Source organism: Orycteropus afer, unplaced genomic scaffold (genome assembly GCF_000298275.1).
Source record: "Orycteropus afer afer isolate SDZICR_OR568_19922 unplaced genomic scaffold, OryAfe1.0 scaffold00046, whole genome shotgun sequence".
Classification (NCBI taxonomy): domain Eukaryota; kingdom Metazoa; phylum Chordata; class Mammalia; order Tubulidentata; family Orycteropodidae; genus Orycteropus; species Orycteropus afer.
In genome coordinates, this window is record NW_006921633.1 from 468,945 (window position 1) to 496,838 (window position 27,894).

A 27,894-nucleotide genomic window follows, 5' to 3' on the forward strand; every position below is an offset into this window, starting at 1 on the left:
GCAATCTACTTCCGTAGTGATACTGCCTCAGAAACCCAAGGGGGGTCGCTGTGAGTTCAGGCCGACTCGACGGCACATAACAACAACAACAACAATAATCCTGGATATGCCTTTACTGCAATTGTGACCTCAGGTGAATCACCAGAACCATTTCTGTGTCTCAGTTTCCTCATTTAGTTAAAAGAACAGGTTGTAATAGTTAAATGAGATGGAAGTTAGTGATGGTCCCAGCATACCCACTGGGGCATAGGAGCAGACTTGGGCTTTTTTTATCCCTTTGTTTAACTGATGCTCTCTGGCCCCAGTTTCAGGCCATTTCTTGCTGAACTGTGTTGTAGAGATGGAGAGTAGCATATCACTGGGTTCATGATAACATCCCATATATATGAAAGCATTTTGAAGCATGCCACCCATATTCAGGGATATTTAACAAACAGTTTGTGAATATTTCTTCAAGAAGTCCTATTTCTGTTTCTTTAAGGCATTTATTTACCTTTTTTCCCCCTGGTGTTGGCATTTTACACTACAATTATGTCACCTTGGTTCTCACTGTATAACTTTCATTTTAGAGTAGTTAATTGTGTTATTCTGCCCATTTGTTTTCAGAATAAGCACCCCCCCCCCATAACCTCAGCCTCCCTGACAGTCTTGGATCTTGATGGATTCTGACTTTAAGATGCTCACCCTTGAAGTAATAATAATAATGATCATGGCAGGGAGGCAGTCCATGGAATCTGGAGCCTCCTTTCTTAGTCTATTGCAGGTCTCCCCTCAGAGGTTCTCATTGCAATACCTTGGTTTCTACGTTAGCTGCTCAGAAGAATGACTCTCTCTGAGCTGCAAGCAAGAACCATTTAGCCGATGTAAATTGTAGGTGCAAGGTTATGTAGAGTTCATAGTTGGCTTTACAGTTTGTGTATCAGGCTGAGTATCAATGGGGAATTCATGGGGAATTCAGTATTTGCTACACATACATTTAGACAGATGTTTTTATGTCTTTTGTCCCTGAAGCTGGTCAAACTGTTAGGGAAAATACTCAAGTTCTATTAATATACTAACTGGCAAACATGAATTAAAGGCGCTCAGACTAATCTGTCACAGGAGGCCTTCAGTCAAAAGATTAGTTTCCTTCCTCTTGCTGCCTCAAGATAACAGTTTGATTTTCTATTATCAATACAAGCAGTTGCCTGTTTCCCGTTTCCTGCTCTGTGTACTTTGCATGTTGTTCATGGGAAATGATTTATTTATTTTTTCAAGCGAAAACACATATGGGACTCCACCCTACTATTTTCATTTGTTTGCAACTAGGATTCTTTTTCTTTTTTCTTGAAAAATAAAATAAAATATTGAGCTTTAATAGATGAATTGTTAAAACTTGGCATGAAACTAAGCCTTGTGACAGTTGGTCTTTTTGGGTCATGTTAAAATAACATCATAATTACATCCTGTGTATTTCACAGCTTCACTCTACCAAACAGGTGTGTGTGTATATATGTATATGTATATGTGTGTGTGTGTGTGTGTGTAGAGAGAGAGAGAGCACTCCAAAACAAAATAAAAACAAACAAAATATTTTTCAGATTTTTAGGTTGGTGCTTGGATCTTTTTAAGCTGAAAGACAGTATTATAAAATTGCCTTTTGTCATTTATCAGATAATGAGGAATAATTGAAAGAAACAAATCAATTGTGAAAGATTCTTTGTGCTTCATGGTGATAGTTACTTAGGCCTTGTCTATGTGGTTTGGAATTCTTAACATTAGCAGGACCAGGAGCAGCGGCAGCAGCAGCAGCAGCAGGATTTTTTGAAAGCCTAAATGTTGGGCACTGGAAGTTTGGTGATTTATTCAACAAATGTCAGTTGTGCACCCACTTAATGCCAGGGTTGGCAGAATTGAGTTCATGCCCTAGAGGCAGTTATAGGCTAGTTGAAGGGATAGGACACAGAATACCTAATAAAAAGATTAGAAATCACATCCCTTTAAACAACGATTGCCCACTCAGTAGGAAAAGGCCTCTTAGAAGAACTGATCTTAAAAGAGAGAGTGCCTTCCAGGTCAGGAAACTGATATAAGCAAAGATGTGTAAAAGGAATGTGCAAGGTTAGAGTTAAGAGTATGATGAGTGAGAGAGGACCCATTGAGGTGGAACAGAGATGATGGTTTAAGGTAGTTCTTCAAGTAACCTGGTATGCTAGGAGAGGCTGCTTGGGAACTTTGCATGCCAGGCGCAGCGATTTGGATTGCCCCGTGGATGTGTGGGGGCCACTGAAAGGTTTCATGTAGTAGGGTTACCACTGTTTGGGGAAGATGACTATGGCAGTGATGTGCAAGGTGGGTTAGAATGGGGAGAGCCCATGAGGCAGGGGATTTGGGTAATTGTTAGAGAGTGGGGCCTGGAACTGTCCTGCTATGAGTTTTTTCTTCTGTTGTTGTTAGGTGCCATTGAGTTGTCTCTGACTCATAGCAACCCTGTGGACAACAGAACAAAACACTCCCTAGTCACAGTCTGTGCTACACTTGAACCCATCATCAACAGCCTCTGTGTCAATCCATCTCGTTTTGGGTCTTCCCCTTTTTTGCTTACCGTCTACTTTACCAAGCATACAAACATACAAAACATACAAAAATACATTGTCAAAGTCATTCTTCACTGCTCATCCAATACTTCTTTAAAATATCTTTTGTTATTTATATATTTTTTAACTTTTAATTTTATTTCCCTTGCTAGACTTTAAGTTCGTTGAGGGCAGAAACCTTGTCTTAGATGGAATTTTGCATATACTAAGCACTTTATAAATATTGGAGTAGTATACTCTGATTTTCAGATTAGCCCACACTCAGGTAACTCCACAGATTATGGATACAAACAGCCACTAGTGGGGATGTGTTCACAGGATGATTGCTTCATTGTCTTCTTTTGCTTTGTTCCCAGCTTCCATCCTCGCCCCTCCTTTTCTATTATAAGTCCAAGTCTATACCTACCATAGCTATATGCCTATACAAGGCAAAAGTCATACAGGATTGCTAGCTGTCACTAGTATAGGGCATTATCTTGGCACAATTAAAGAAGAATTGAATAGAAAATGTTCTTGGGTTATACCTATTGGTTTAAACCCCTTGACAAAATGGAAAGAGGATTTGCTTCCTTAAGCCAGGTATAAATTCAGTCTTTGAGAGGAAAGAATGAGGCCATTTGACAGTTCCTATTTCTGTATTTCCCTTTCTATCCATCCATAGATGTTCCATGCCTTCAGGCCTTTCTTTATCCCTGGCTCCTGTCCGTTTCCATAGCCAGACTGGCATGGAAATATGATGAATGTGGTTGTGTTTAGCACTTGAGCTGTATGATCATTTCCTTAACACAATGCCTTTCTGTTCATCAAAGCTATTTCTGTATCCTGTAACTTGACTCATGCTAACAGCATTCATTTTTCCAATTGTAGCAAATTCACCAGAGTAAATAAATGTTGAAGCATTAGCCTTCCAATACTGATAATAGTCATTCTCTAAAAAGATAAGTAGATTATATGCTTCTAGAAGGGCCTGATGATGGAGAGGATTTTCCTAGCCCTGTGGTTTAACCATTAAGAAAATATGCTTCTCTGTTCTAAATATCTTATCCCTTTCTTCTGAGAGACCTTTTGAAAACTTCAACTTATTCATCAAAAATCAAGTAACAAAAACTGCTGTAAGGAGAAGGTGCAGCTATGTACTACAACCTGTCTTACCTTTCTGCTGTGTTGGAAGCCCCAACAAGATAGTGAAACAGAAAGAGCAACACCCAAGGACCTTTTTCACATGCCAGCCTCGCCACTCCTCACTGATGACACTGTGTAGCCCTTAACCTCAGTGAGCCTGGAGATGGCTCTTGTATCCTACCCATCTCCCTGACAGAGTTGCTTTGGGGTCTTTGAGTTTTGAGAAAGTATAAATTGCTGTTCTTATGCATGGTGGCATTATTGTAGGTACCCCATCTTTTAAAATTCTGTTTTCAAGAAAGAACACCGTAACAGAATTTTTACTCGTAACTTACTCCTTCAGGGTTCAGAAGTTACTGTAGATGTTGCCACTCCACTAGAGGGTGGTTTTCTCATCTGCTTCCCAATCCTTCTCATTGATCAGGCAGTTGGATAATTGAGCTCTGAACCTAAGGCACCTCTTCTGGTTCTCAGGTTTCCAGGGCTTCAGGGAGCATTTTGGCAAAACTTATGGATCTGGGAAACATATTTAGAGAAGCCCCCGTAGGCTTCCTTCTTCCTGACTCCCATCCCAGCATTGCTGCAGAAACTGCCCACCAAGCTTCTTTTCCTAGAGAACTGCTGGTTCTTCTCACTCTTTCTTCACTTGATTCTTCATTCCCCATTTTTCCTATCTGAACTGCTAGAGCTTCAGCTGCCTCAAGTCCTGAGTTGTAGTAGTAGGTATGTGAAGTCCTTACTATGAAGGGGTAGTGTCTTCAGGTACAGTCTTGGGTTGTCGTGTGTGAACCATGTGTGACAGTCGTTGACAAAGAGTAAGGAATGTTAAACCAGAAAAGAAAGGGCAATCCTTAAACAGGAAGACCTCTGTAAGAAGATCCAAGGAGACCTAGTCCCTGTAACTTTGAAGGTAGGGCAAGCCTTGGTTTGCCATTGAGGGACAGAAGTAGCCTTGATGGAGAGTTACTTGGCAAGGGAGCTGATCTTTTCATAATATAAGAACTTGGGTTAGAGTGTTGATTTTAAATCTTGTACCATTGAAACATGGTTTTCGTTTTTGTGCCAGAGGATAGAGGCAGTGTCACATGGTGATTGAGAACTCGGGCTCCAGAGCCAGCTTTCCTGTAGAGATCCTAGCTCAGTTCCTACCTCAGAGTTGTGAGTATTATAAGACACTTAGACCAATGCCTGAGATGAAGTAAATGCTATTGCTCTTTTAATAAAAAAGTGTTATGTAACTATTAAGCAACCTCCCGCTACATACACTTGCACACGTAGTTTCCTCCCTTCCTGGGATTTTTAGGTAGTATCTTTGGAGTCTTGTAAAAGGGAGTTTTTCTTTTAGAAGAAAATTAATGTAGATGACTTCTAACGGCTCGTTGGACCCTGAGATTATGTACTGTGATTCCTGGTAAGTTTCTCAAATGGTTTGAGTGATGGGTTGTAATGGTGAAAATACTTCTTTGCTGGGAAAGGGAGAGGAAACTGTTTTGATGAGCAATTATGACAGGCTGGACACTTTGATGTGCATATTGTCTGATCTCATTTAATCCTGGAGAAGCCTTTAGGTGAGTCCCTATAAATTAATATAATGTGGGAAAGGGGGCAAACACTATTGAGAGATCTTGACAGGGAGTGGGGGCACGGGAGTGCCTGTTCCTTGGTGGCATCACCTGCTGAGTTTTGGGCTGGGCTGGGTGGGAACTGCCCCAGTCAGCATGAGGCTCAACTGTGTCAAGCTCTTGGGAGAAGATGCAGATGTGATTTGACAATAGTAACAGCCAATAAAAGTATAACAGATGGGGTGTGGGGACAGAAATACTCACCTTCACATAGACCCGGACCCAGACTGGCCTGTCCCTGTTCTGCCAGCTGCTCTTGGTGTGGAGCAGCCCTCTGCCTCGCAAGGAAGCACACCCCTTGGAGAGTGAGTGGGCCTGAAGGCAAGGAATTTCTGCTGCCCTTGATCAACATGCAAGTCCAGCATGATCAAAAAGCCTTTGATGTGGGCAAAAAGAATGTTGAATGTGTGTCATACCAACTGTTCTGGTTACCTAGTGCTGCTCTGAATATTCTTTACCTAAATGGGATGGCTTTAACAAACAGTAGTTTATTCCCTCACAGTTTGGAGGCTTTAAGTCCAACTTCAAAGTGCCAGGCTCTAGGTGCTGGGTGAAACCCCCTCAATCATGGGCTTCTGCTCTGCTTCCTGCTGCCAGAAAAAAAAAAAAAAAAAAAGCTAGAGGCTTTTCTTCACTCAGACAGCTAGTGGCTGCTGAGACTAACAAGCCCAAGGTTGTCAAGTAAAAAGGCACACTCCTGATGTTACCAAACCACATGGCAGGCCATTAATTCAAGTCCATTGAAAGTCCCAAGGTCGGTAGAGCATGGCAGGCTGTTGAACAGTAGATTCTACCCTGGAGTTGATTTCCATTCATTATGGGGAATACTACATCCAGCTGCCCAGCCACTCAACCAGTCCCAGCCAAGTTTACACACAAACTTAACTACCACACCAACTTAGTGTCCCTTTGAGGAGGGTACTCTTCAACACTGCAGATGCCTACCAAAGTGGCATAAGCCCAGACCATCCATACTAGGGCTTCTCAACCTTGACACTTTTGGCATTTTGAACTGGTTAGTTTTTTTGTTGTTGTTGAGTTGTTGTGAAGTGCCTCAAGTCATCTCCAGCTCACAGTGACCCTATGCACAGCACCGCCCGGTTCTGAGCCAGCTCCACAATTCTTGCTACACTTGAGCCCATCGCCGCCGCCACTGTGTCAATCCACCTTGTTGAAGGCCTTCCCCTCTTTTGTTTACCCTCCACCTTTACCAAGCATGACATCCTTCTCCAGGGAATGGTCCCTTCTTGACAACATGACCAAAGTATGTGAGATGAAATCTAGCCATTCATGCCTCCAGGGAGCATTCTGGCTTCACTTTCTCCAGGACAGACCTGTTAGTTCTTTTAGCAGTCTACGGTACTTTCAGCATTCTTTGCCAACACCACAGCTCAAAAACATCAACTCTTCAGTCTTCCTTATTCATTGTCCAGCTCTCACATGCATATGAGGCAATTGAAAATACCATGGCTTGTGTCAGGTGCACCTTAGTCCTCAAGGAGACATCTTAACTCTTCAACACTTGAAAGAGGTCCTTTGCAGCTGATTTACCCAGTGCTATATGTTGTCTGATGTCCTGACTGCTGCTTCCATTGGCGTTGATTATATAACCAAGCAATATGAAGTCTTTGACAATTTCAGTCTTTTCTCCATTTATCGCAAAGCTGCTTATAGGTCCAGTTTTGAGGATTTTTATTTTCTTTATATTGAGATGTAATCCATACTGTTGTTGTTGTTGTTATTTGCCGTCGAGTCGGCCCCGACTCATAGCGACCCCTCCTTGGGTTTCCGAGGCAGTATCACTATGGAAGTAGCTCGCCCCATCTTCCTTCTGAGTAATCCATACTACACACTGTATTCTTCTGTCTTCATCAGTAAGTACTTCAGGTCGTCCTCACTTACAGCAAGCAAAGTTGTGTTGTCAGCGTATTGCAAGTTGTTAATGATTCTTCCTCTAATCCTGATGCCATGTTTTTCTTTGTAAGTCCAGCTTCTCAGATTATTTGCTCAGCATACAGATTGAATAAGTATGGTGAAAGAATATAACTCTGATGCGCTCCCTTCTTGATTTTAAACCATGCAGTATTCCCTTGTTTTGTTTGAATGACAGCCTCCTGGTCTATGTACAGGTTCCTCATGAATGCAATTAAGTGTTCTGGAATTCCCATTCTTCTCAATGTTATTCACAATTTTTTATGATCCACACAATCAAATGCTTTTGCTTAGTCAATAATAAAACACAAGTAAACATCTTTCTAGTATTCTTTGCTTTGAGCCAAGATCCATCTGACTTTAGCAGTGATATCCTTTGTTCCACATCCTCTTCTGAATCCAGCCTGCACCTCTGGAAGTTCTCTGTCAATATACTGCTACAACCATTTTTGAATTATCTTCAGTAAGATTTTACTTGCATGCGATGTTAATGATATTGTTTGATAATTTCTACATTCTGTGGGATCATCTTTCTTTGGAATGGGTACAATTATGAATCTCTTTCAGTCAGTTGGCCAGGTAACTATCTTCCAAATCTCTTGGCATAACCAAGTGAGTGCCTCCAGCGGGGCATCCATATGTTGAAACATCTCAATGGGTATTCCGTCAATTCCTGGAGCCTTGTTCCTTGCCAATTCCCTCAGCGCATCTTCGACCTCTTCCCTCAATACTGTTTGTTCTTGAACATATGCCACCTCCTGAAATGGATGAACATCAACCAGTTCTTTTTGGTACAGTGCCTCTGTTTATTCCTTCCATCTTCTTTTGATGCTTCCTGCATTATTCAATATTTTGCCCATAGAATCTTTCAATATTGCAAAATTGCTTACATTTTTTCCTCAGTTCTTTCAGCTTGAGAAATGCTGAGCGTGTTCTTTCCTTTTGGTTTTCTAACTCCAGGTCTTTTCACATTTCATTATAGTACTTGACTTTGTCTGCTCGAGTTGCTCTTTCAAATCTTCTGTTCAGCTCTTTTATCTTGTCATTTCTTCCATTTGCTTTAGCTACTTTTCACTCAAGGGCAAGTTTCAGTCTCTTCTGACATCCATTTTGGTCTTTTCTTTTTTTCTCATATTCTTAATGACCTCTTACTTTCCTCATGGATGATGCTCTTGATGTCATCCCACAATTCATCTGGTTTCTGGTCATTGGTATTCAGTGCATCAAATGTATTCTTTAGACGGTCTCTAAATTCAGGAGGGATATATTCAAGATCATATTTTGGCTCTTGTGGACTTGTTTTAATTGTCTTCAACTTCAAGTTGAACTTGCATATGAGCAGTTAATGGTCTGTAGCACAATCAGCTCCTAGCCTGGTACTGGCTGAAGATATTGAGCTTTTCCATCACCTCTTGCCACAGCTGTAGTCAGTCTGATTCCTGTGTACTCCATCTGGCGAAGTTCACGTGTATAGCTACCATTTGTGTTGTTGAAAAAAGGTACACACAATGAATGAGTCATTGGTCTTGCTAAATTCTATCATGCAATCTCCAGCGTTCTTTCTGTCACCAAGGCCAAATTTTCCAACTACCAGTGATTCTTCTTTGTTTCCAACTTTTGCATACCAATCACCAGTGATAAGCAACACATCTTGATTGCATGTTTGGTGTATTTCAAGCTGCAGAAGTTGATAAAAATCTTCAATTTCCTCATCTTTGGCTTTGATGGTTGGTACATAAATTTGAATAATATTTGTATTAACTGGTCTTCCTTTTAGGCGTATGCATATTATCCTATCACTGACAGCATTGTACTTGAGGACAGATCTTGAAACATCTTTTGTGATGATGAATGCCATGCCATTCCTCTTCAATTTGTCATTTCTGTCATGGTAGATCATATCGTTGTCTGATTCAAAATGGCCAAAGCTTGTCTATTTCAGTTTACTAATGCCTAGGATATCAGTCTTTATGTGTTCCATTTCATTTTTGACAATTTCCAATTTTCCTAGATTCATACTTTGTACATTCTATGTTCTGATTATTAATGAATGTTTGCAGCTGTTTCTCCTCAATTTGAGTCATGCCACGTCAGCACATGGAGGTCCTGAAAGACTTACTTTATTCATATCATTAAGTTGGTTCTACTTTAATGAGGCAGCTCTTTCCCAGTCCTATTTTGAGTGCCTTCCAACCCAAGGGGTAGTCTTGGTGCATTGTGTCAGACAATGTTTCCAATCTATTCATAAAGTTGCCCAGTATTGTATCAGACAGTGTTTCTCCGCTATTCATAAGGTTTTCCCTGGCCAATTTTTGAGAAGTGGATGGCCTCCTCTTTCTTCCTACTCTGTGTTAGTCTGTAATCTGTGTTGAAACCTGTGCACCATGTGCAACTCTACTGGCATCTGAATCACCAGTGGCACAGCCTCAAGCCTCACAGCAACATACAGGCCTCACAGGATGACAAACTGACAGACAAGTTTGTTTCCCTTAGTTGTTGGAAACCTCGGCACCCTCCTCTTACCTAATTCCTACCTGGAACCTGCCACTCTGTGGTCCCCAGCCGCTCCTGCTCCCTCCCTTTCCTGGTTCTAGGGGGCTTGGGGCCTAGCCTTGCCTCCCACCCTTTTTAACCTGGATATCCTGCCACTCGTGAGGTCCCTGAGGACTGTGCATTTAGTAACATCCTTGGCCTTTACCTGGTAGATGCCAGCAGTGTCCCAGTATGACAGTCAGATATGTCTCCAACATTGTCGTATATCTCCTGGGAACAAAATAGCCCTTGGTTGAGAACCTCTGGTCTAAATAATCAAATCTTAATATGGATCTTGTAACCAATTGCTGCCAAGGTGGTTCTGACTCGTGGTGACCACATATGTGTCAGAGTACAACTGTTCCTCATGGGGCTTTCAGTGGCTGGTTTTTTGCAAGTAGATTGCCAAGCCGCTGTCAGAGGCCTCTCTGAGTGACTTGAAGCACCAGCTTTTTGGTTGGCACCCAAGCTTGTGTTAACGTTTGTACCACCGAGGGGCTCCATGGACTGACTCCCTTTTCATATCACTGCATTTGTCTTATACTGCTAGAGCTTCCTTCTGCTGCTCCCACCTCCTCCTCACACAGCACAGGCACAGTGACAGCAGCTTGGAAATGGGCCTCTGGACTGTCTTCCATTGTCTTTGCCAGCGACCTCTTGCTCCTCCTCAGGCATCTGGCCTGGCCTCCTCCTCGCTGGGTTGGGAGTACAGGGATGATGTCATGTGCCTTCCCAGGAAGGGTGGAACAAAGGACAGAGTCCCCAAGGACATGCAGCCTCATCCTCAGCTGGGCCTCTGGGTAGATTTTTCCCCACCCTTTCCCTCCTTCCGGCTTCAGAAGTGTTTGTTGTTCACTGGGCGCTCCATTGTAAGAGGACACGCTAAGCTGGCTGGTCTGTGTGTCTCTCTTTTGAGCCTGAGCCAATTTCCTGCCCCTAGAGTGTCATGGGAGTATTGATTCTGTTCAGGTCCCTAGTTGAGATCCTCCATGCCTTTTGCAGTGGTGTGAGCCCTAGGAACTTAGACCCTGGGTGATTTTTCTAGCGCACTCATGTTACCTGGGGCTTTCCAAGTACTTTGTGTACTGCACCTGAAGCTGTGAGGAGAGGAAAGAAGAAAGGAGAGAGGACAGGAAAGCAAACTCTGTCCTTTTTCTAAATTTCCCTGTCCTCTTCCTTCCTCCCTTCTTCCTCATGTTTACAAGGACACAGCAGCCCTGGAGAGCCGTCTTTGCACAGATCCTCAGTTTGTTGTATCTCCACTCAGTTCTCTCTGCTCTCACCCATGACTTCTCTGTGGGCATGGCCTTAACTTCATGGGAGGGGGTTGGGACTTTGCTATAACTGTTTAGGACATAGTGCTGTTAGGAGTTCATTTACTGTTTTTTGAAGCAGTCCTTGAAATCTCCTCATAAAAGAACTGGTTAACTCCTTATTGAGAACCTGAAAGGAGCCCAGGCTGCTTCTTTAATGTGAGAGTCCCCCAGAGGAGTGACAGTTGATTGAGAAACATACTTAGTGCTTATTTATTTAGAAATATCTTAATCCAGGCAGGCTTTCATTTTTATCTTGTTCCCTTGATAGGCTGGGTGTGGTAGTGACTTTGAGCCCCAAACTCTTTATTAACCGCCTAAGACTCACATCAAAGGCTTTACTTAAGACATTTCCCAACTCCTGTATAGCATGTAAAACTCACTGCCATCGAGTTGATTGTGGCTCAGGTGACTCCATTGGGTTTCTAAGGCTGTAAATCTTTACAGAAGGAAATTGCCTCATCGTCCTCCCAAGGAGCATCTGGTGGGTTTGAACCGCCAGCCTCCTGGTTAGCACCTGAATACCTTACTCACTGCACCACCAGAGCTCCTTGTGTAGCACATAAAGGATATTATCATTAAAAATATATATATTAGTTGGCCTTAAGTACATTTGAAGGAGCTCTGGTGGTACAGTGGTTAATGCATTCAGCTGGTAGCCAAAAATCAGTGTTTTGAACCTACCAGCTGTTCCGTGGGAGAAAGATGAAGCATTCTGCTTCTGTAAAGATTTACAGCTTTGGAAACCTTTGGGGCAGTTCATCTCTGTCCCACAGAGTCATCATGAGTTGAAATTGACTTAGTGGCAGTGTTTTATTTTTTATTATTATTTTGGTTAGTACTTAAGTACATTTGAACCAAGAGCTCCTTGGTGCCTTGGCAGAGGCCATCTGTGAAATGCATGTAGAAAAGCTTAGTGAGCCTGTGTGTTCTACCCTGGACCTGTCCTTTCAGAGCAGCTAACCTCAGGCCAAAAAATACAGCTGTCCACATCACTGTAGTAAAGCTAGTGTCCATCATGATGATTGTGATGAATAATGCATGTGATCTTTTCTGTGTGACCTATCTTCATGTTATCAGAGCAGCTCATTTTTCAGACTGCAGTGGGACCCTCACCACCTTTTCTTGCTCCCTTGGTCTTGCCCTTTTAAAAAAAAAATAAAAAATTGAGGTGAAATTGACAACATAAACTTAATCATTGTAAAGTGAACACTTCAGTGGTATTTAGTGTGTTCACAGTGTTTGCAGCCATACCTATATTTCTAAACATTTTCATCCACCCAGCCAGAAACTCTGCCTATTAAGCACTTGCTCCCCATTTCTCCCTCTCCCCTAGCTCTTGGTACCCACCAATCTGCATTCTCTCTCCATCCTGCCCTTGGGATCCTTACCACTTTATGTTTTGGGTTGGCCTTTTTTCCCAAGGAAAGGCCCCTCTGACCCTCTGGACAGGCTGTTCCCATAGGGAAAGGCTGGAGCGAGTTGCTACTTGAGGCAGCAGGCAGCTGGTGTTTTGGCAGGTGCTTTAGCTGCCTCACTTACCAGGTTGGCAGCAATTGAGGATCATCTAGTGCCACCTCCCTCATCCTCTCCCTGGAGTAAGGGTGTTGGAGGCCTCAGCAGCACCTTCCCAGGGTGTTGGCCAGTTTGCTAGTCCTCTGGCCAGCTTGGGAACCCAGTACCCACAGGCTACTAGATACATGCCCCATCAGCAAAGATGACTTTCTCATTGTCATTGAGTGACTTTGAAATACAGAATAAATTGTTGGGTTCCACTCCTCTTTTGTGTAGATTCATGAGTAAACGTTCTTCTAGGTTTGAGTGTGCACTTGGAAGAATGTGTCTTAGATTCTTTTGGTGCAAATTCATGCCATTGGAACTAGAAGCAGGGCGAGTAATTGACAGGAGAGTAGCTCTGCAGAGAACAGAGTCAGGGAGTATGCCTGGGTGTTTCCAGGGCACAGCCTTCATTTAGAACATTCTGCAGAGGCAAGAAGATGAGAAGTCTTCTTGTATAGGATGCGAAGGGCTACTTCTGGGCAGGTGGTTCTAGAATTTTATGTTTTGAATTATACTGAACTTGGTTACTCAGACTTGAAAAACTTACTACTATTTTCTGAATGACTTTAATGTGCATTTATCCCATTCTTTCTTTTTTAAATTTTTTTAACCATAAACCAGCATTTGCCTTTTCAAAGAAAGGTAGAATGTGCGGTGATACAGTTGTCCAGTCATTTTATAGAGGTGTTGTTGTTGTTGTTATTTGCCATCGAGTCAGCCCCGACTCACAGCGACCCCTTCTTGGGTTTCCGAGGCAGTATCACTACGGAAGTAGGATTGCCCAACCTTCCTTCCGAGGTTTATAGAGGTAGTCTATGCAAAATTCTGGGCCCAAGCCCCTGCTCTTCCGATGCCCAGCCATATTTCTCTGCCATTTTCTCTGTTGTGCACGGTACACAGGGCATGTGACTGAACAGGTGAAAGGGCCATAGCAGATCAAGGTCATGAGTGAATTTATCCTATCAGGTGTTTTTAATACCTAATCCTTTGTACATTAGAGCAGCAGTCTCTGAGCTTTTATACTCTACCCTCATTGACATGCTGTATGCTTCCCCCACACTCCTTATGGCAGAATAATACTGCAACAAATACTTCAGAAACTTTTCAAGGCAAATATTCTAGTGGATAAAACTGCAAAGGAGCCCATACTGATATCCTGAATCCTATTGTCTTTTCAGAAGAGATGGAGAAAATGAAATGAAAGGGAGCAAAGTATATACTGCTGGCTGAATGTTTAGGGGCACAAGTATTGTACAGTCCCTGTATTCTCAAAGAGATGACTGTGGTTAAGAACTGCTAAGTAGGTGTTTCACTAGTTTAGTTTTTCGGTTCCTTCTCTGGCTGGTGTCTTGTAACCCTGCTGACATATACCTGCTGCTGCCCTTTGCTGTGGTTGGTGGTAAAGAAAACTCTCCTCTGCTTACAGATGAACGTGAAGCCGTACAGAAGAAGACCTTCACCAAGTGGGTCAACTCCCACCTTGCCCGAGTGTCATGCCGGATCACAGACCTCTACACTGACCTTCGAGATGGGCGGATGCTCATCAAGCTGCTGGAGGTCCTCTCTGGCGAGAGGCTGGTAAGTGGGAATGGAATACTGTGGGTGGGTAAAGATTTTCAAAAAATCAAGTCGTGGACTTGTCTCCTGTTGAATTCTGCAATTAATGGTTGATATTTTAGAGAAAGAGAATCTTGATAAGTGAGATAAGTGCTTTGGGCAAAACTGCAGTGTAAGTTTCTAAGTCTGAGTGATATTCTTGAACTATGATCAGCGTCCTCATTCTAATAATTTGTGAGGTTACTACCTTGGGTCAGAAAAAGATGTTGCCTGGTGTCTGCTGTTCCAACAGGGCAAGTGCTGGGAATCCAAAGACCAGGTGGCTCAAAGATGAACTTTATGTCTCACGAGATCACAGAATGATTTCTAAATTTGTGTTTTTTTGATTCTCTGGAAAGTCTGAGCTGCCTTTTTTTAGTGGCGAGAATTTAATTCAATTTTCTGACTTTCTTTTCCTACTTCTATGCATGCTTTTTATTTTGGGGATGAAGAGGCTGGTGTTTTGTCATCTCCTTGGGAACAAAGCACTTTCTAGCAGGGAAGTTGTCAGCCCGCAGTGAAAGTCTCATCTTCATTCTGTTTCCCAGAGCTTTTGCGGCCTTCTCTGATACGACTTTGGTTCATGCACTTAAACCCACAAAGCTTAAAACAACACTGTAACTGACGCAACAGGTTTTGTCTCCCCTTGGTTTGAAAATGGATGTTCTATTTTACCAGAGCACATGCAGTTACTTAGGTGGTAGTGGGGCAGAGCCAAAAGCTGATGCCCAGGGATAGAGAGCCCCACATCTGTAGTGACATCACCAGGAAAATATGATGCTGGTGGTTGGCAAGGCTGCCAGAAAGCCTTATTTTTAACTTGATCTCTACCTTGTAACTTGACAGCTGCAATGGGTCTTTATACAGACCAAGCCACACACCTTCAACTGCAGGCGAGGGGCTAAGGTTGTACCCTGCCCTATTATTAGCCCAAGAGGGAATTGCCACTTGAATCTGAGTAAGAATGGCAGTCAGTTTTCTCTCCCTGCTCCTCTGTTCAAGAAAAGAGCCCTCTAAAGTGTTAGGGATCCCCATCTCACCTGCACAATGCCTTGTCCACGCTCTTTGTTCCCTGAGTGTACAAGTCTTGTTTACTCATTTCTGTGAGCATTTGTAGGTCAAACTAGACAAACAAAGATGATACTTGCTCAGAACCATGCTGGCTGCCTAAAAGTAGTTTCTGGGGGTAGGGGAGGCTGCTCACAGTGAGGGTGAGCAGGCCACTGATTTAGTACATTTTGATTTATTTTCTAAACTGAATCTTGTTTGAGAGCCTAGGCTAGATAGGCAGCTTTAAATGTAATTTTTGTTAGCAGACTTTTTTTTCCCTGACCTTTCAACTACCACTGCTACCCCCAATATTTAACCTAGTATGATTGTTTATTGATTTTTTGGGGATGGTGTTTTGAAAGTAGCTCAAAAAAATCATTAAAGGTCACAAGGATAGGAATTGGTTTGAACATGTATTTTTGTTCCGATAGGGTCCAATCTTTCTAGGCCTTCAGGAGTAAATTGTGCACCTTTTAAAGGCCCATAATTCTTTTATGCCAGGAAGATTGTGTCCTTGATAATGCCCACATAATAAGTGGGATCCAGCCTCTATTGGCCTATTGCCCTACATACTGAACAGGACAACAAAAATATTAGTCGAGAGAAGAAGACAACTGACAAACCATAGCTTAGCTATGTGTGGACACCTCTCAAGCCTCTTTTTACTGCTAGCAGTAAATATTTTTTGCTGTGACCCAGAGACCTAAGAAGGCAAGAATGGAGAAAATGTAAAATGGCCATCATCTCCAACCTTTTTGGCAGTCAGCGTCAGAAATTTTGTTCAGCATGACATAACACTTTGTAAAACTTGAAGTGTCTAAACTTTTTTTTAATCCATTCCTCGCAGCCATTCCTAATTATAAGTCAAGCAGTCTTATTAATCTTCTTATTTCAAAAATAAGGTCTTGGTTGATAGATTGAGCTGAAGCACTTGTTCATTGGGACTGGAGATTTTCAGCCTCTTTGGCCCCCTTGTTTATTCAGTTTGTGCAACTTTCTGGAAGAGACACAAACCACACTTTGCCTTTGGTCGCAGAGGCTGACAAGAGCCTCAGGTTAGAGACCTTCCCTGCAGAAGACCTCCTCCATGAGAGCTTGCCCAAGGGATCCTTGCATGTTCAGATTCCAAAACTGATGAGGTGGTTAGAGCTTCCAGGCCTAGATAAATTAATGTCCACAGCTAAAATGTGTGTCATCAGATAACAGTCAGTCAGTCAGTGCTGGGCTCTCTGCATGAGTTACCCAAAACCCTGGGTAACATAAACATTTGTGCTCTATCTGGAGCCATGTCTCTCTCAGTCAGCCTTTTAGCCCCACCACTAACCACCAGCTTGGCACTAGGTCGTAGATAAATGTTTGAGGGACTAGAGTATACCACATTTACTTTATTATTAATACATTTTTAGAGCCAGTTCATCCCTTTAGTTTTACAGAGGAGGAAATTTGTATGATTTTTTTTTTATTTTAAACTGAATAAAGTCCAAAGGAATATCAGTTTAATGATCCTGACGGCTCCACTCCAACCCCACCCTGAAGTTTGACTCAATAAAATTTCAGTTGCGTTTGAGTGTGTTTTAGGTAAGCATTTGGGTTATCAAGGGACTTGATTTTTTTGATCTACTGGGGAATCTCAGAAGGTAAAAATCGTCATCTCTGGTCCTGGCTTGGGCAGAATTTATAGGAAAAATTTATGTTCCGAAATGCCCCATCTTCTGCCTAAGGTATATCTATCTGCTCAGTGGAGCAATAGGCAAACTGGGCAGAGCCAGAAGGTTGTTGCACATTAGAATTGGATTGATGAGAAAAAACCTTTCCTTTCCAGTGTCTTATTCTGAAATTACTGTGGATTGTAACTCTTCATAAAGGTCTCACTTTGAAACTCCCTACCGGAAGGTTGGGCAACCTACTTCCGTGGTGATACTGCCTCAGAAACCCAAGGAAGGGTCGCTATGAGTCGGGTCCTACTCGACGGCACATAACAACAACAACAACAACCAAATACAGATCTTTTTCTTTAACATCAGATTAGCAAGTAGAAGTGTGTAAGCATGGGACCTGCACCAGTCACTTTGTAAATGGACCCAGATCACAGGGCCAGAGTAGGACACAATTGAAAGAAGTTGTGGGCAACAGCACCAACATTTGAAGAGAGTGGGGCTTCTGGCATGGTATCCCCTGGCCCAGATTTTGGTAGAGAAATAAAGCCCTTGGATCATAATCCAGGTTAGAAGCTTGCCTGTGCTTGTCACCTGCCTCTTCAGTGGCCTCACAGTAAAGAATGATTTTGAGCAAGATGACCAGTTTTCTGCCTGCTCCTGCTGGAGTGAACCCTAGCCTCCGACTGAGATGAGATTTTTCTGAACCACCTCTACCCTGCCCTCTTCCCCCTGCCCCAGCCATTCCCAATCACAGATATCACTGTGAAATTATATCACTGCTTGCCTGTTGTTTGCTGGGAATCTCTCTTCTTACTGTGTTAATCTCTAGGAAGAAAAAAGCAACAAACAATGTTTGTTAGTTTGTTTTGCCATTGTTAATTCCAAAACAGGCTGAGTGAGGTGGAGAAGTTAAACTTACATGAAGTTTGTTAAACCTTAAATCTCACGTTGAACTGCTCTAAGCAAGTTCTTCATAAAGCCTTCATTAGAACCATGCTTACGTGGATTGTTGTTGAAACAGAGTTTTGTGGACAGGCCATAGGACCTAGCTGTTACATGGGAGAATTTATTTTTGTTCTAAACAACCAGCCTCAGAAGAACACCCCTGTTAAATTGGGGTCTCACTACACAAGCATGAAAAGTAAAGTAATAGTAATAGGTGCCATAAGAAAAAGGACCAAAAATAACCTCAAAGCCCTAGAGTTCAGAGGAGGAAGCAAGCCATCTGGACATGGAGTCAGGAAACCTTAGTAGTGAGGTGAGGTTCAGTTGGATTCTTGGGGAGAGGGTCAGATGTGGCTAGCTGGAGAATACTGGGGTGCATCCGTTGCGAGGAAGAGCTTTTGTGTGCAAGCTCAGAATTTGGATTCTGGGACTGTGGTGTCAGATGAGCCTTCTGCTAAACTGGAGAGTTCGTTTTTTGAAAGAAGTGATAATTCATGTGTACATAGACACATCGAATTTAGTTCTCACAGTCTAATGAGTGGCACCTTGTTACCTCCAGGTTATGGAAGACATGGGCAGCTTCACCAATGACTTGACCAAGTCCATTATTTCTAGTAAGTGGTATAACTTGGACTTCGGCCTGTCTCATGGTCTTCTCCTTTCCCAGTGGATCCTTCTAAAGAGAAAATACTTCTTGGGGCGGGGGGAGGTCCCAACTGGGGAGGAGAAAGGCAGGAATTAACGGAATACAGTGTGTTGTTCCCTGATTAATATTAATTGAGTAAGAATCACTAATACTCTCTCTGGAACCTGAGTTTGATATCTAAGAAGGATATTGGAGACTTACTATTAAATTAATCTAACTGTATATTATTTTAGAAAGATTTTTGAATGAATACTTCCATCCTACCTCTGCATTAAGTAAAGGTATTTTTATTAGCAATTTTATTAGCAATTATTTATTAGCAATCTGTTTTTAATAAAAAGACAAAAACATTGAGCCAGTGCCTGTTGCTCTGATATACTGATACCAGTCAGTGTTTTTTTTCTACTTCCTCTTCACCTGAACAAGAGGGATCAGCAAGCATTTTAAAATTCAACTTATGCTCTAGTGAGTCTCTCACCCAGCAGCACAGACATAGATTGCATTTTACATCTGGAAGAGACTTTAGTGACCACAAAGTTAAATCCTTTCATTTGCTAGAAGTAACCAAGACACAGAGAAAATAACTAAGTAGCTGATGAAGCCACACAGCTGGTTTGTGGCAGATCTGGGCCTGGAGCCCACCTTTTGCGACTCATAGGGTGGGTGCTCTTCATCTATCCTGCAGCCCTTGGAACACTTACCCTCAAGGTGGCTTCAAGGTTGCTTTGGACACCTGTGGAGAAGATCAGAGAGAGCTGGCATTGCAGGGTGAAACAGAATGGCCACACCCCCAGGAGCCTCCCAAAACACCCTTCCAGAAGTCTTCCCTTTATCTCTCTCTTCTGTTCTTTTTCTGCTGTTCAGGAAAGGGCCACATCAGTTCAGAAAGCATTTGCTTTCTCTTTTCCATCTCTGTTGTTGTTGTGTGCTGTCAAGTTGATTCCAACACATATGAATATTTAACATAGTGCCTAAGGCACTTGACTGCTAACCAGAAGGCTGGCAATTCAAACCCACCAGTCACTCCTCAGAAGGAAGATGGGGCAATCTACTTCCGTAGTGATACTGCCTCGGAAACCCAAGGAGGGGTCACTATGAGTCGGGTCCGACTCAACGGCACACAACAACAACAACAACAACAACAAACCAAAAAAAAAAACCCACTGCCATTGAGTCGATTCCGACTCATAACAACTCCTCCTTGAGTTTCTGAGATGGTATCTCTACAGAAGTAGATTGCCAAGTCTTTATTCTGAGGAATGGCTGGCAGGTTTGAACTGCTGGTCTTCTGGTTAGTAGTCAGATGTCTTAGGCACCATTATGTTTATTCCATAGTTCTGCAAATCCTGATGCATGCAGTGGAACTGGCCCACACTCAAGGCTGGGACGGCCATTGGGCCAGAGACGATCCAGCTCCCTGTTCCCTCCTCTAGAATGAATTTGCCCAAAGCCACTTTCTCCTCAGGGGATAGAGGTTGGCTTAGCTGCTCTCACAAGTAACTGGAATTATATTGTCAGGTCTTAGAGGTGGTATTTAGTTCCATAATTCCCACTCTTCCTTTGGAATCAAAAAGAATGGGTCTGGAGCGAGGCCTGCAATTGAGGTGTGATTGGTAAAGATATGAGACTGGAAAGAGGCAGAAGGGACTTTGGGAAGGGGAATAGAAAAAGTGCATGCAAAACACAGAAACACAGACCTCAGTGTGGGAGGAGAAGGGAAGTTTTTAAAAAATGATTTAGAGGAGGAGATTAGTAAAAATAGACATTTCCTTAGAGGAACTGCCTTCTGCCTGCAAAGCTCCCCTTGATACTAAATCATATTATAAGTCTCATATCGATCCTTGTCTCCTCATTAATGGCATTTCAAACTATTCCATCAGAAATGACATAAAGGACAGAAATGCACATGTTGCCGTGGGAACAGACCTGGGTCACACTAGGAATTTGATGATAATTAATGGAGGCAAGACTGGGAATGCTCCTTTTGTTGGCAGAGTTAGCCACTCTTGAGGCGAGGCTGAAGCAAATGTTTATTACTGAGAGCTGTGTTCCTCCCCCTAGTTCCATTGTGTTTAGTTTTCTCCATTGTTATCTCTTCTTCCTTTGGAGAAGATGAAACTTAGTAATGTAAAAATAGCTCTTGCAATAAATGAAAATCATCCCCCAGATGGGAACTGAGTTTCGTATTTCCTTTCACATAGAAAAGCATACCACTCTTCCTCATATTCTATATTCTGGGTATTTGGTATAATGTAAAGAGAATGTTTTGGAGCTGTGGTCCATGACATGCTAGCTAGCTTGATGAATTACGTGATCTCTCTAAGCTAGTGTGTCTTAATCTATAAAATTATGATGGTTATAATTATTGTTGTTATTATAATACAGGGTTATTATGAATGTAAACCACATAACAGGGAAAGGTTAACACAGTTGTTGCTTGCTCAAAAAGAGGCAGATCTTTTAGATCTTGGGAGCTATGTAGTTTACTTTACCAACATAAAATTGGTGACAACAAAGCTCTATAAGATCATTAACATTTATTCAAATTAATTTCCTCTAAGTATTGCTTCTTAAACATATCCAAATATTGTACCTTAACCATTTTAGAAGCCTTACTCTAAGTAAGACATAAGACTTAGGATTTAGTATACTTGAGTTTTGGTCTCGATCTTACTTTCCCTCATATTGTGCCCCTAGTAGGTAAGTCATCTAACCTTATCATGTCTTGTTTATTCTTTTAGTTTGGAAGGTGTTAATGTTACTGGTGATGAGTGAGATTCAGTTGAGATGATACACAGGGAAGTGTCTTGAAAAATAGGTAATATTATGAGATGATAAAGCCTATCTCCTAATAAATTTTGCACAATAGTTAGCCTAGTTTGAATTGCTAGCTACACAGCAGCAGCAATAGTATTTCTTAAAAAGAATCTCTATAAGTCATGTTTTTCAGACTCTTTCCTCTCTAAAGATTTTACCATGTATAGAAACCCCAGGGCTCAAGGTTTGGGTGTTTTCCCATCCTCTTCCTTATCCCTTTGCTTCTTCCTTCCATAGGATACCACAGCCACATTTCTCTCTTTTCTTTTGTCTCTTGTTTCGGATTTAATTTGGGGTATCAGGATTAGAAAATTAATATTACCATTACTACACTTGGACACATTCTCTTCTGATTTTAAGTTTGCTTTTTAACTGATATATATCAACTTTTATGTTTCTTATTGGGGGAGTTCTACACCCTAAACCCTTTCCATTTCCTATAATGAGCTGTGTTTTTCCTAAACCATTTGTAGTGCAAGTGTCATAAGGAGAGACATTTGACCTTTGCTTGTTTTAAGTAGAATTTTTGGGAGAAAAGTACTTGAGGTGCCTTTTGCAGGTTGAGAGACAGTTTGTAACCTTGAGAGAACATGGTTAATAGTTTACCATTTGATTCATGTAGGAGTCCTGTGAGATAGTTACTGTTACTATCCCCATTTTATAGATAAACTGTTGAGAAGGCAGTGATTTGCTAGAAAGTGGAGAAATTGTAACTTGAATGTAACCATTTTAATTTTAGCATCAGAATCACATCTTCTCCACCAAACTGCCCAACAAAAGCATATTGTATAACTTTGATTTGTTTAGACTTGATGGTTTAAAAGATGTAAAGACCAAGAGAAATGGGAAAATTAAAAAAGAATACCTTCAGAGAGAGAAAAACAGACAAACCCCTTTTCCTCTACTTTTCCCAAATCTCAGTTTGATTTTGGGAGAAATGGAAAAAAAAAAAACATACATATATATAGACACACACACACACACACACACACACACACACACGTATGTATCTATATATTATTTATTTATTTATTTATTTTCCCCCGACAGTTTTCTGTTTCCATTTTTTACCTCCCATATTTCATCTTCATTAAACTTTCTTCACGTTTCTGACTTTTTAGAAATTGGTGGAGGTTAGATTTTTTTTTGGTCATTTGAAAGAGCTCAATCATTTGCCAGAAGAAGTCTGTCTGCCATTTTTATTCGGTTCTTTCTTTTGTCTCATGTTCAGGTGTTTCTCACAGTTGGCCCTTGCCAGGTACTTGAGTTGTGTCCATCTGGAGTGAACCATACTTACTTAGCTCATGTTGCATGGCCATTCACATCAACGTGGGGTCTCTGTGATGTGACCTTAGACTACTTTAACCTTTAAGTAAATGTTCAGACTCCTATCCCCACTATCTCCACCCACATACACATACCTATTCACATGGAGATGTACACACAGCCCACTGAGATTTTGTAAAGAAAAAGTAGAGGCTTGGAATGCCTCATACAGGAAGGGGATTTGGAGATACTGAGAGGAATGCTTTCTCTGCTGCATTCCTTGTAACATAGACATAACAAGTGATTGATTGACACCGTTTTTTTAGAATAAAATATGAAAGAACAGTGCTTATACTTGATGGAGCCTGGAAATGTACTGCCAGTCCCCATCTATTCCTTGCTTTTCTTAAAAAACAAAACAAAACAACAAAACACCTCAATGCCATCAAGTCCAGTGACACATAGCGACCCCCGCTGGGTTTCCAAGGCTTGTAAATCTTTATGGAAGCAAACTACCTAATCTTTCTTCCGCAGAGCAGCTGGTGGTTTGAACCACCAACTTTCTGGTTAGTAACCAGATGCCTTAATTACTATCACCAGTGCTTCTTGTCCTCCTCCTTAATTCCCTCGAATTTCATCTATATTACCCCTACCCCCACTCTGCCCTCAAAGGTAGACTGAGAATGCCTGCTGCTTTTAAATGTTTCTGTCCTCATTGCTCTGGAGTTCTTGGGAGGAGGACACTTTCTTTGCAATTGAATAGCCCATGTTGGTGGGCTATTTCATCAGTCATGTGCATAATCACTAAGAGGAGATAAGAGGAAAAGACTTCTGAACAGCAGATAGGAACATCAGAAGTCCTTATACCAGAATTCACACATCTCAGCTTTGAATTAAATTTTAAACAGGAGCATCATTCAGTCCAGGAACTCTCTGGATATGAGATGAAGAGGCTGACATGGGGGTAGGTAGTCACTTTTTCAGCAGTGAAAATTGATAGTTGATCTAAGAGAAGATCAGAAAAACTGTAAGTGCACACATAAGTACCAGGTACAGAGTTCTGCAGCTTCTCAAATGAGGGGCAACAGCCCTACTCTCCCCCACAACCAAGGGCACCCACCAATGATTCCACAAATACCTCTTCTGAGGAGAGGATGTGTAATGATGTCCAGCAGTGTGGCTGCCTTTAAGAGGCTGCTGGGGGTACCTTTGAAAGCAGGAGGGCAAATGTCAAACTATCTCTACATAATTGGAGTTCCAGAATTTTAGATTGAGCCCACCCTTTCAATTTTATTTCTAATCTTTTTTCCCCCCTACTTCTTGATTGCCTGATTGCTTGATTTTGATATATTATCATCACCTGATAGAACATAAATAATAAGTTACTAGCATTTCCTACAGGAGCTCTGGTAGCATAGTGCCTAAGGCACTTGACTGCTAACCAGAAGGCTGGCGGTTCAAACCCACCAGCCACTCCTCGGAAAGAAGGTTGGGCAATCTACTTCCGTAGTGATACTGCCTCGGCAACCCCAGGAGGGTCCGACTCCACGGCACATAACAACAACAGCATTTCCTATGTATCTAAATTGAATTAGTTTTGAAGTTTGTGAAGATAAAAGGTCTTTTTAATTTTTTAAATTTCTATTTATGTATGTATTTTAGTGAAAGGAAAGTTATCCTAAATAGTGTGAAAAAAATGTTTAGAGAACTTTTCCCATTTTTTGAAAAGAGAATTTACCACTTATATGTACTTATAGCCATATTTCCTCAGGGTCAGAGCATATTCTTCTATTTTTACCTGTCCTTTCTTTGTAGGAGAAAACAGTCCAGGATAAAATTACACTTTGAGACTTAAAATGACCACTTGTTACCTAAGCTGTCTTCCCATCAGGTGTTTTCCACCTTGCTTATAATTAAGGATCTTGAACTGCAGTGGGACAAGTGGGAAACAGACAAAATTTTAACAGAGGAATGATTGCAGATTTTATTTAGGTGTGTCCAGGTGGCTCCACAGCTGGCCATTTGTCCCTCATGAGACTGGCTATTGGCACACATGGGCGTTCAGTACATGTGTGCCTTGTGTGTAGAACCTTACTGGAGACCAGTGAGAACAGAGCAGAAGTATAAATAAAGCAATCTCCCTGCTCTTAAGAAGACATCAGTCTACTTGGACATAATAAGACCATAAATGTGTAGCGCTTGAATGGTTGGGAATATCTTCTAGAAGGAGGACATGCCTTGACCTGAGCTTGGAGAGGTGTGTGTGAGGTGAGATGGCAGAGTCGGCATAGGGGCGTGGAACAGCATCAGTGAGCTGAGTGCATCCCTCTGATGAGCAGGGTGTACACATAGTGGTGTCTGTGAAATGGTGAGATCAGCCTGAGGTGCAGCCTCCATTGGAGGAGGGAGGAACCATGAAGCAGAGAGGTGCGAGTGGGTGGAGCCAGGTGGTGGAGGCCATGAGCTTGCTTTTGACAAAATTGAAAATAGAGACCTACTGAAGATTTTGTATATTTCCTTATATCTTTTACTTTGTTTATTTAAAGTATATTTCATATCTTGAGATAATTGAGTGGAAGGAAGAGAAGTTGTGGTTGTTGTTGTTATGTGCCATCCAGTCAGACCTGACTCATAGCAACCCCTCCTTTGGTTTCCGAGGTAGTATCACTATGGAAGTAGATTGCTGCATCTTCCTTCCGAGGAGTGGCTGGTGGGTTTGAACCGCCAGCCTTCTGGTTAGTAGTCATCAAATGCCTTAGACACTATGCTACCGGGAGAGAAGTTAGTGGTTCAAATTAAGGCTACTCTTTTTTATTTTTTTTTTAAGCTAACTCCTTAGGAGGAAAGTTGGGCAGTCTACTTCTGTAGTGATGGTTGTTGTTACGTGACGTCGAGTCGGCCCTGACTGACAGCAACCCCTCCTTGGGTTCCGAGGCAGTATCACTACAGAAGTAAATTGCCCAACCTTCTTTCCGAGGAGTGGCTGGTGGGCTTGAACCACCAGCCTTCTGGTTAGCAGTCAAGTGCTTTAGGCGCTATGCTACCAGAGCTCCTGATACCACCTCGGAAACCCGAGGACAGGTCCCTATGAGTCAGGTCCGACTCAAAGGCACATAACAGCAACAATATAGGAAACTAGGAACTCTGGTGGCGTACTGCCTAAGGCATTTGACTGCTAACCAGAAGGCTGGAGGTTCAAACTCACCATGCATGCCTTGGAAGGAAGATTGGGCAATCTACTTCCGTCGTGATACCGCCTCAGAAACCCAAGGAGGGGTTGCTATGAGTCGGATCCAACTTGACAGCGTGAGTTTCGTGGTGTTTTTTTTTTTTAAATAGGAAACCACTCAAACCAGTAGGTGGTGGCAAACTGGTTTTTACATTTAAAGCAATCAGAAAATCCTTACAGGTGTTTCACCATGCTTCTGTAACAAAAAATTATGAATGGATGACAGCAGTACTACTGGAATATTTTCTTAAAATTGGGTTGTTTTTTTCCTCACAACTTCTAGTTTATATGTTCATTTGTGAGTTGTGTAGCTTTCACAATTAGGCAAATCTCTAAAAGAGTGATCGGTTACCATCCCTTAAGTAACAAGCTATTCTCTTCTAAGACGATCGCTGTCTATGGACCGAATGAACATACGTGTCTTTAGTGTTTTCATTTGGGTAGGAGAGTCCTGTATATATGGACATGTGTGAATTCTGGGCCATCCCTGCCCCGTTGGCTGATCTCTTTCTACCTTCTGCTCTTCTCATTTCTAGCCTAAACCTACCAAGGGCCGGATGCGCATCCACTGTCTGGAGAATGTGGACAAGGCCCTTCAGTTCCTGAAGGAACAGAGAGTCCATCTGGAGAATATGGGATCTCACGACATCGTGGATGGGAACCACCGGCTGACCCTCGGCCTCATCTGGACCATCATCCTGCGCTTCCAGGTGAGGAACTTGGCCCAGAATTGTTGATGATGCTCCCCCCAAGCATGAGCATCCCTGTGAAGCTAGTCTCCCCACTCCAGTGGGACTAGAAGGACCAGGTTGAAACAGCATCTCAGAGTCAGGTATGTAGAAACCAGAGATTATTAGTGGTTACCAAGGGTTGCAGGGAGAGGGAAAGGGAAAGCTTTTGTTTGGGGGCCATTGAATTTATGCTAAAAATGGTGGTGGAATATTGAAGAAAAGGACAGCAGTAATGGTGGTACAACATGAAAAGTGTCATCAGTGTCCCTGAGCTGTAAATGTGGAAGTTGTTAATGTTGGTGAATACTTTGTTGTGTATGTTTTCACCATAATTAAAGAAAAAAAATAATAGTAGGGGGTGGGGAAAAGCCTTTTGCTTGTTTGAGTTGATGATGATGATTTTATGGATTGGTTGTATTTAGGAAGAAAGATACTAAATTTACAGAGGTATCTTAAGCCATAAGGTATTCTCAGGATCCTTTTGTCATATTCCTTCTCGTTACCAAGAAAGTAAGGATCCAGAGAAAGCCTCACCTGGATTCCACAGCCAGTTAGGGTGGAGGGCCCACGTTCAGGACACTCGGGATTTGGGGGCTGTGAAGCACTTCCTCCCGATTTCCTGGTTCTTTTTCTAGTTACATGCTTCATGTGCCATGCTTTTCAGTTGCAATTTGAAATGCAGGAAAAACTTCTTACCATAGTGTCAGGTTACTCTGCAAACAAATGTTGTAATAGTCCTTTCTCCTCGGTGACTATAGTCTCTGTGCCTTTCCTTCCTGTTCTGCCTCTTTGATAAGGGTCTGATTGATTTTTCTAGGTAAATAGCAATCTCATATGAAAAGGGAAAAATAAATGCAAATTATACCTCTCTTTGTTTTCTTATTAAAACTCTGAATTCTGCCTTAGACCAGTCTCCTTTCCTTCTTACTTCCCTTAGGATTGAGTTTGAGTCCTGGGGGGTGTGGGGGAGGAGGAGCAGAGTAAGCTGAAATGGAATTACACAAAGAAACTGCCCCCTGAAAGGGTAGTTCCCAAGCCTGGCAGATCATCTAACTCCTTGGAAAAGCTTTTTAATAATTCAGATTCCTAGATTCCAGCCCAGCAGTTCTAATTGAGTAGGTCTGAGGAGGGACCCACTGTTGACGGTGACATCATTAATGGAGTTAATTACAACGATCAGTGGCTTTTTTTTTTTTCTTTTGCGAACAAAACTCTTGTGCAGGTGTTGTGATTTCGTTCCCAAATGATTGGTAAATGGAGTAAATACCTTTAAATTCTAACTAAATTCTAAATATAGTT

General features: G+C 42.1%; 1 protein-coding gene across 1 annotated transcript in view; it reads left to right on the plus strand.

Annotated features, from left to right (window-relative positions):
- SPTBN1 (spectrin beta, non-erythrocytic 1) overlaps positions 1-27,894 on the plus strand; it is a 185,338-nt gene that overhangs the window by 86,497 nt on the left and 70,947 nt on the right. Inside the window, exons 2-3 of the mRNA XM_007937990.2 lie at positions 14,084-14,235; positions 26,401-26,574. Of these exons, the coding sequence (XP_007936181.1) occupies positions 14,084-14,235; positions 26,401-26,574 (326 nt within the window). The remainder of the gene's footprint in view (positions 1-14,083; positions 14,236-26,400; positions 26,575-27,894) is intronic.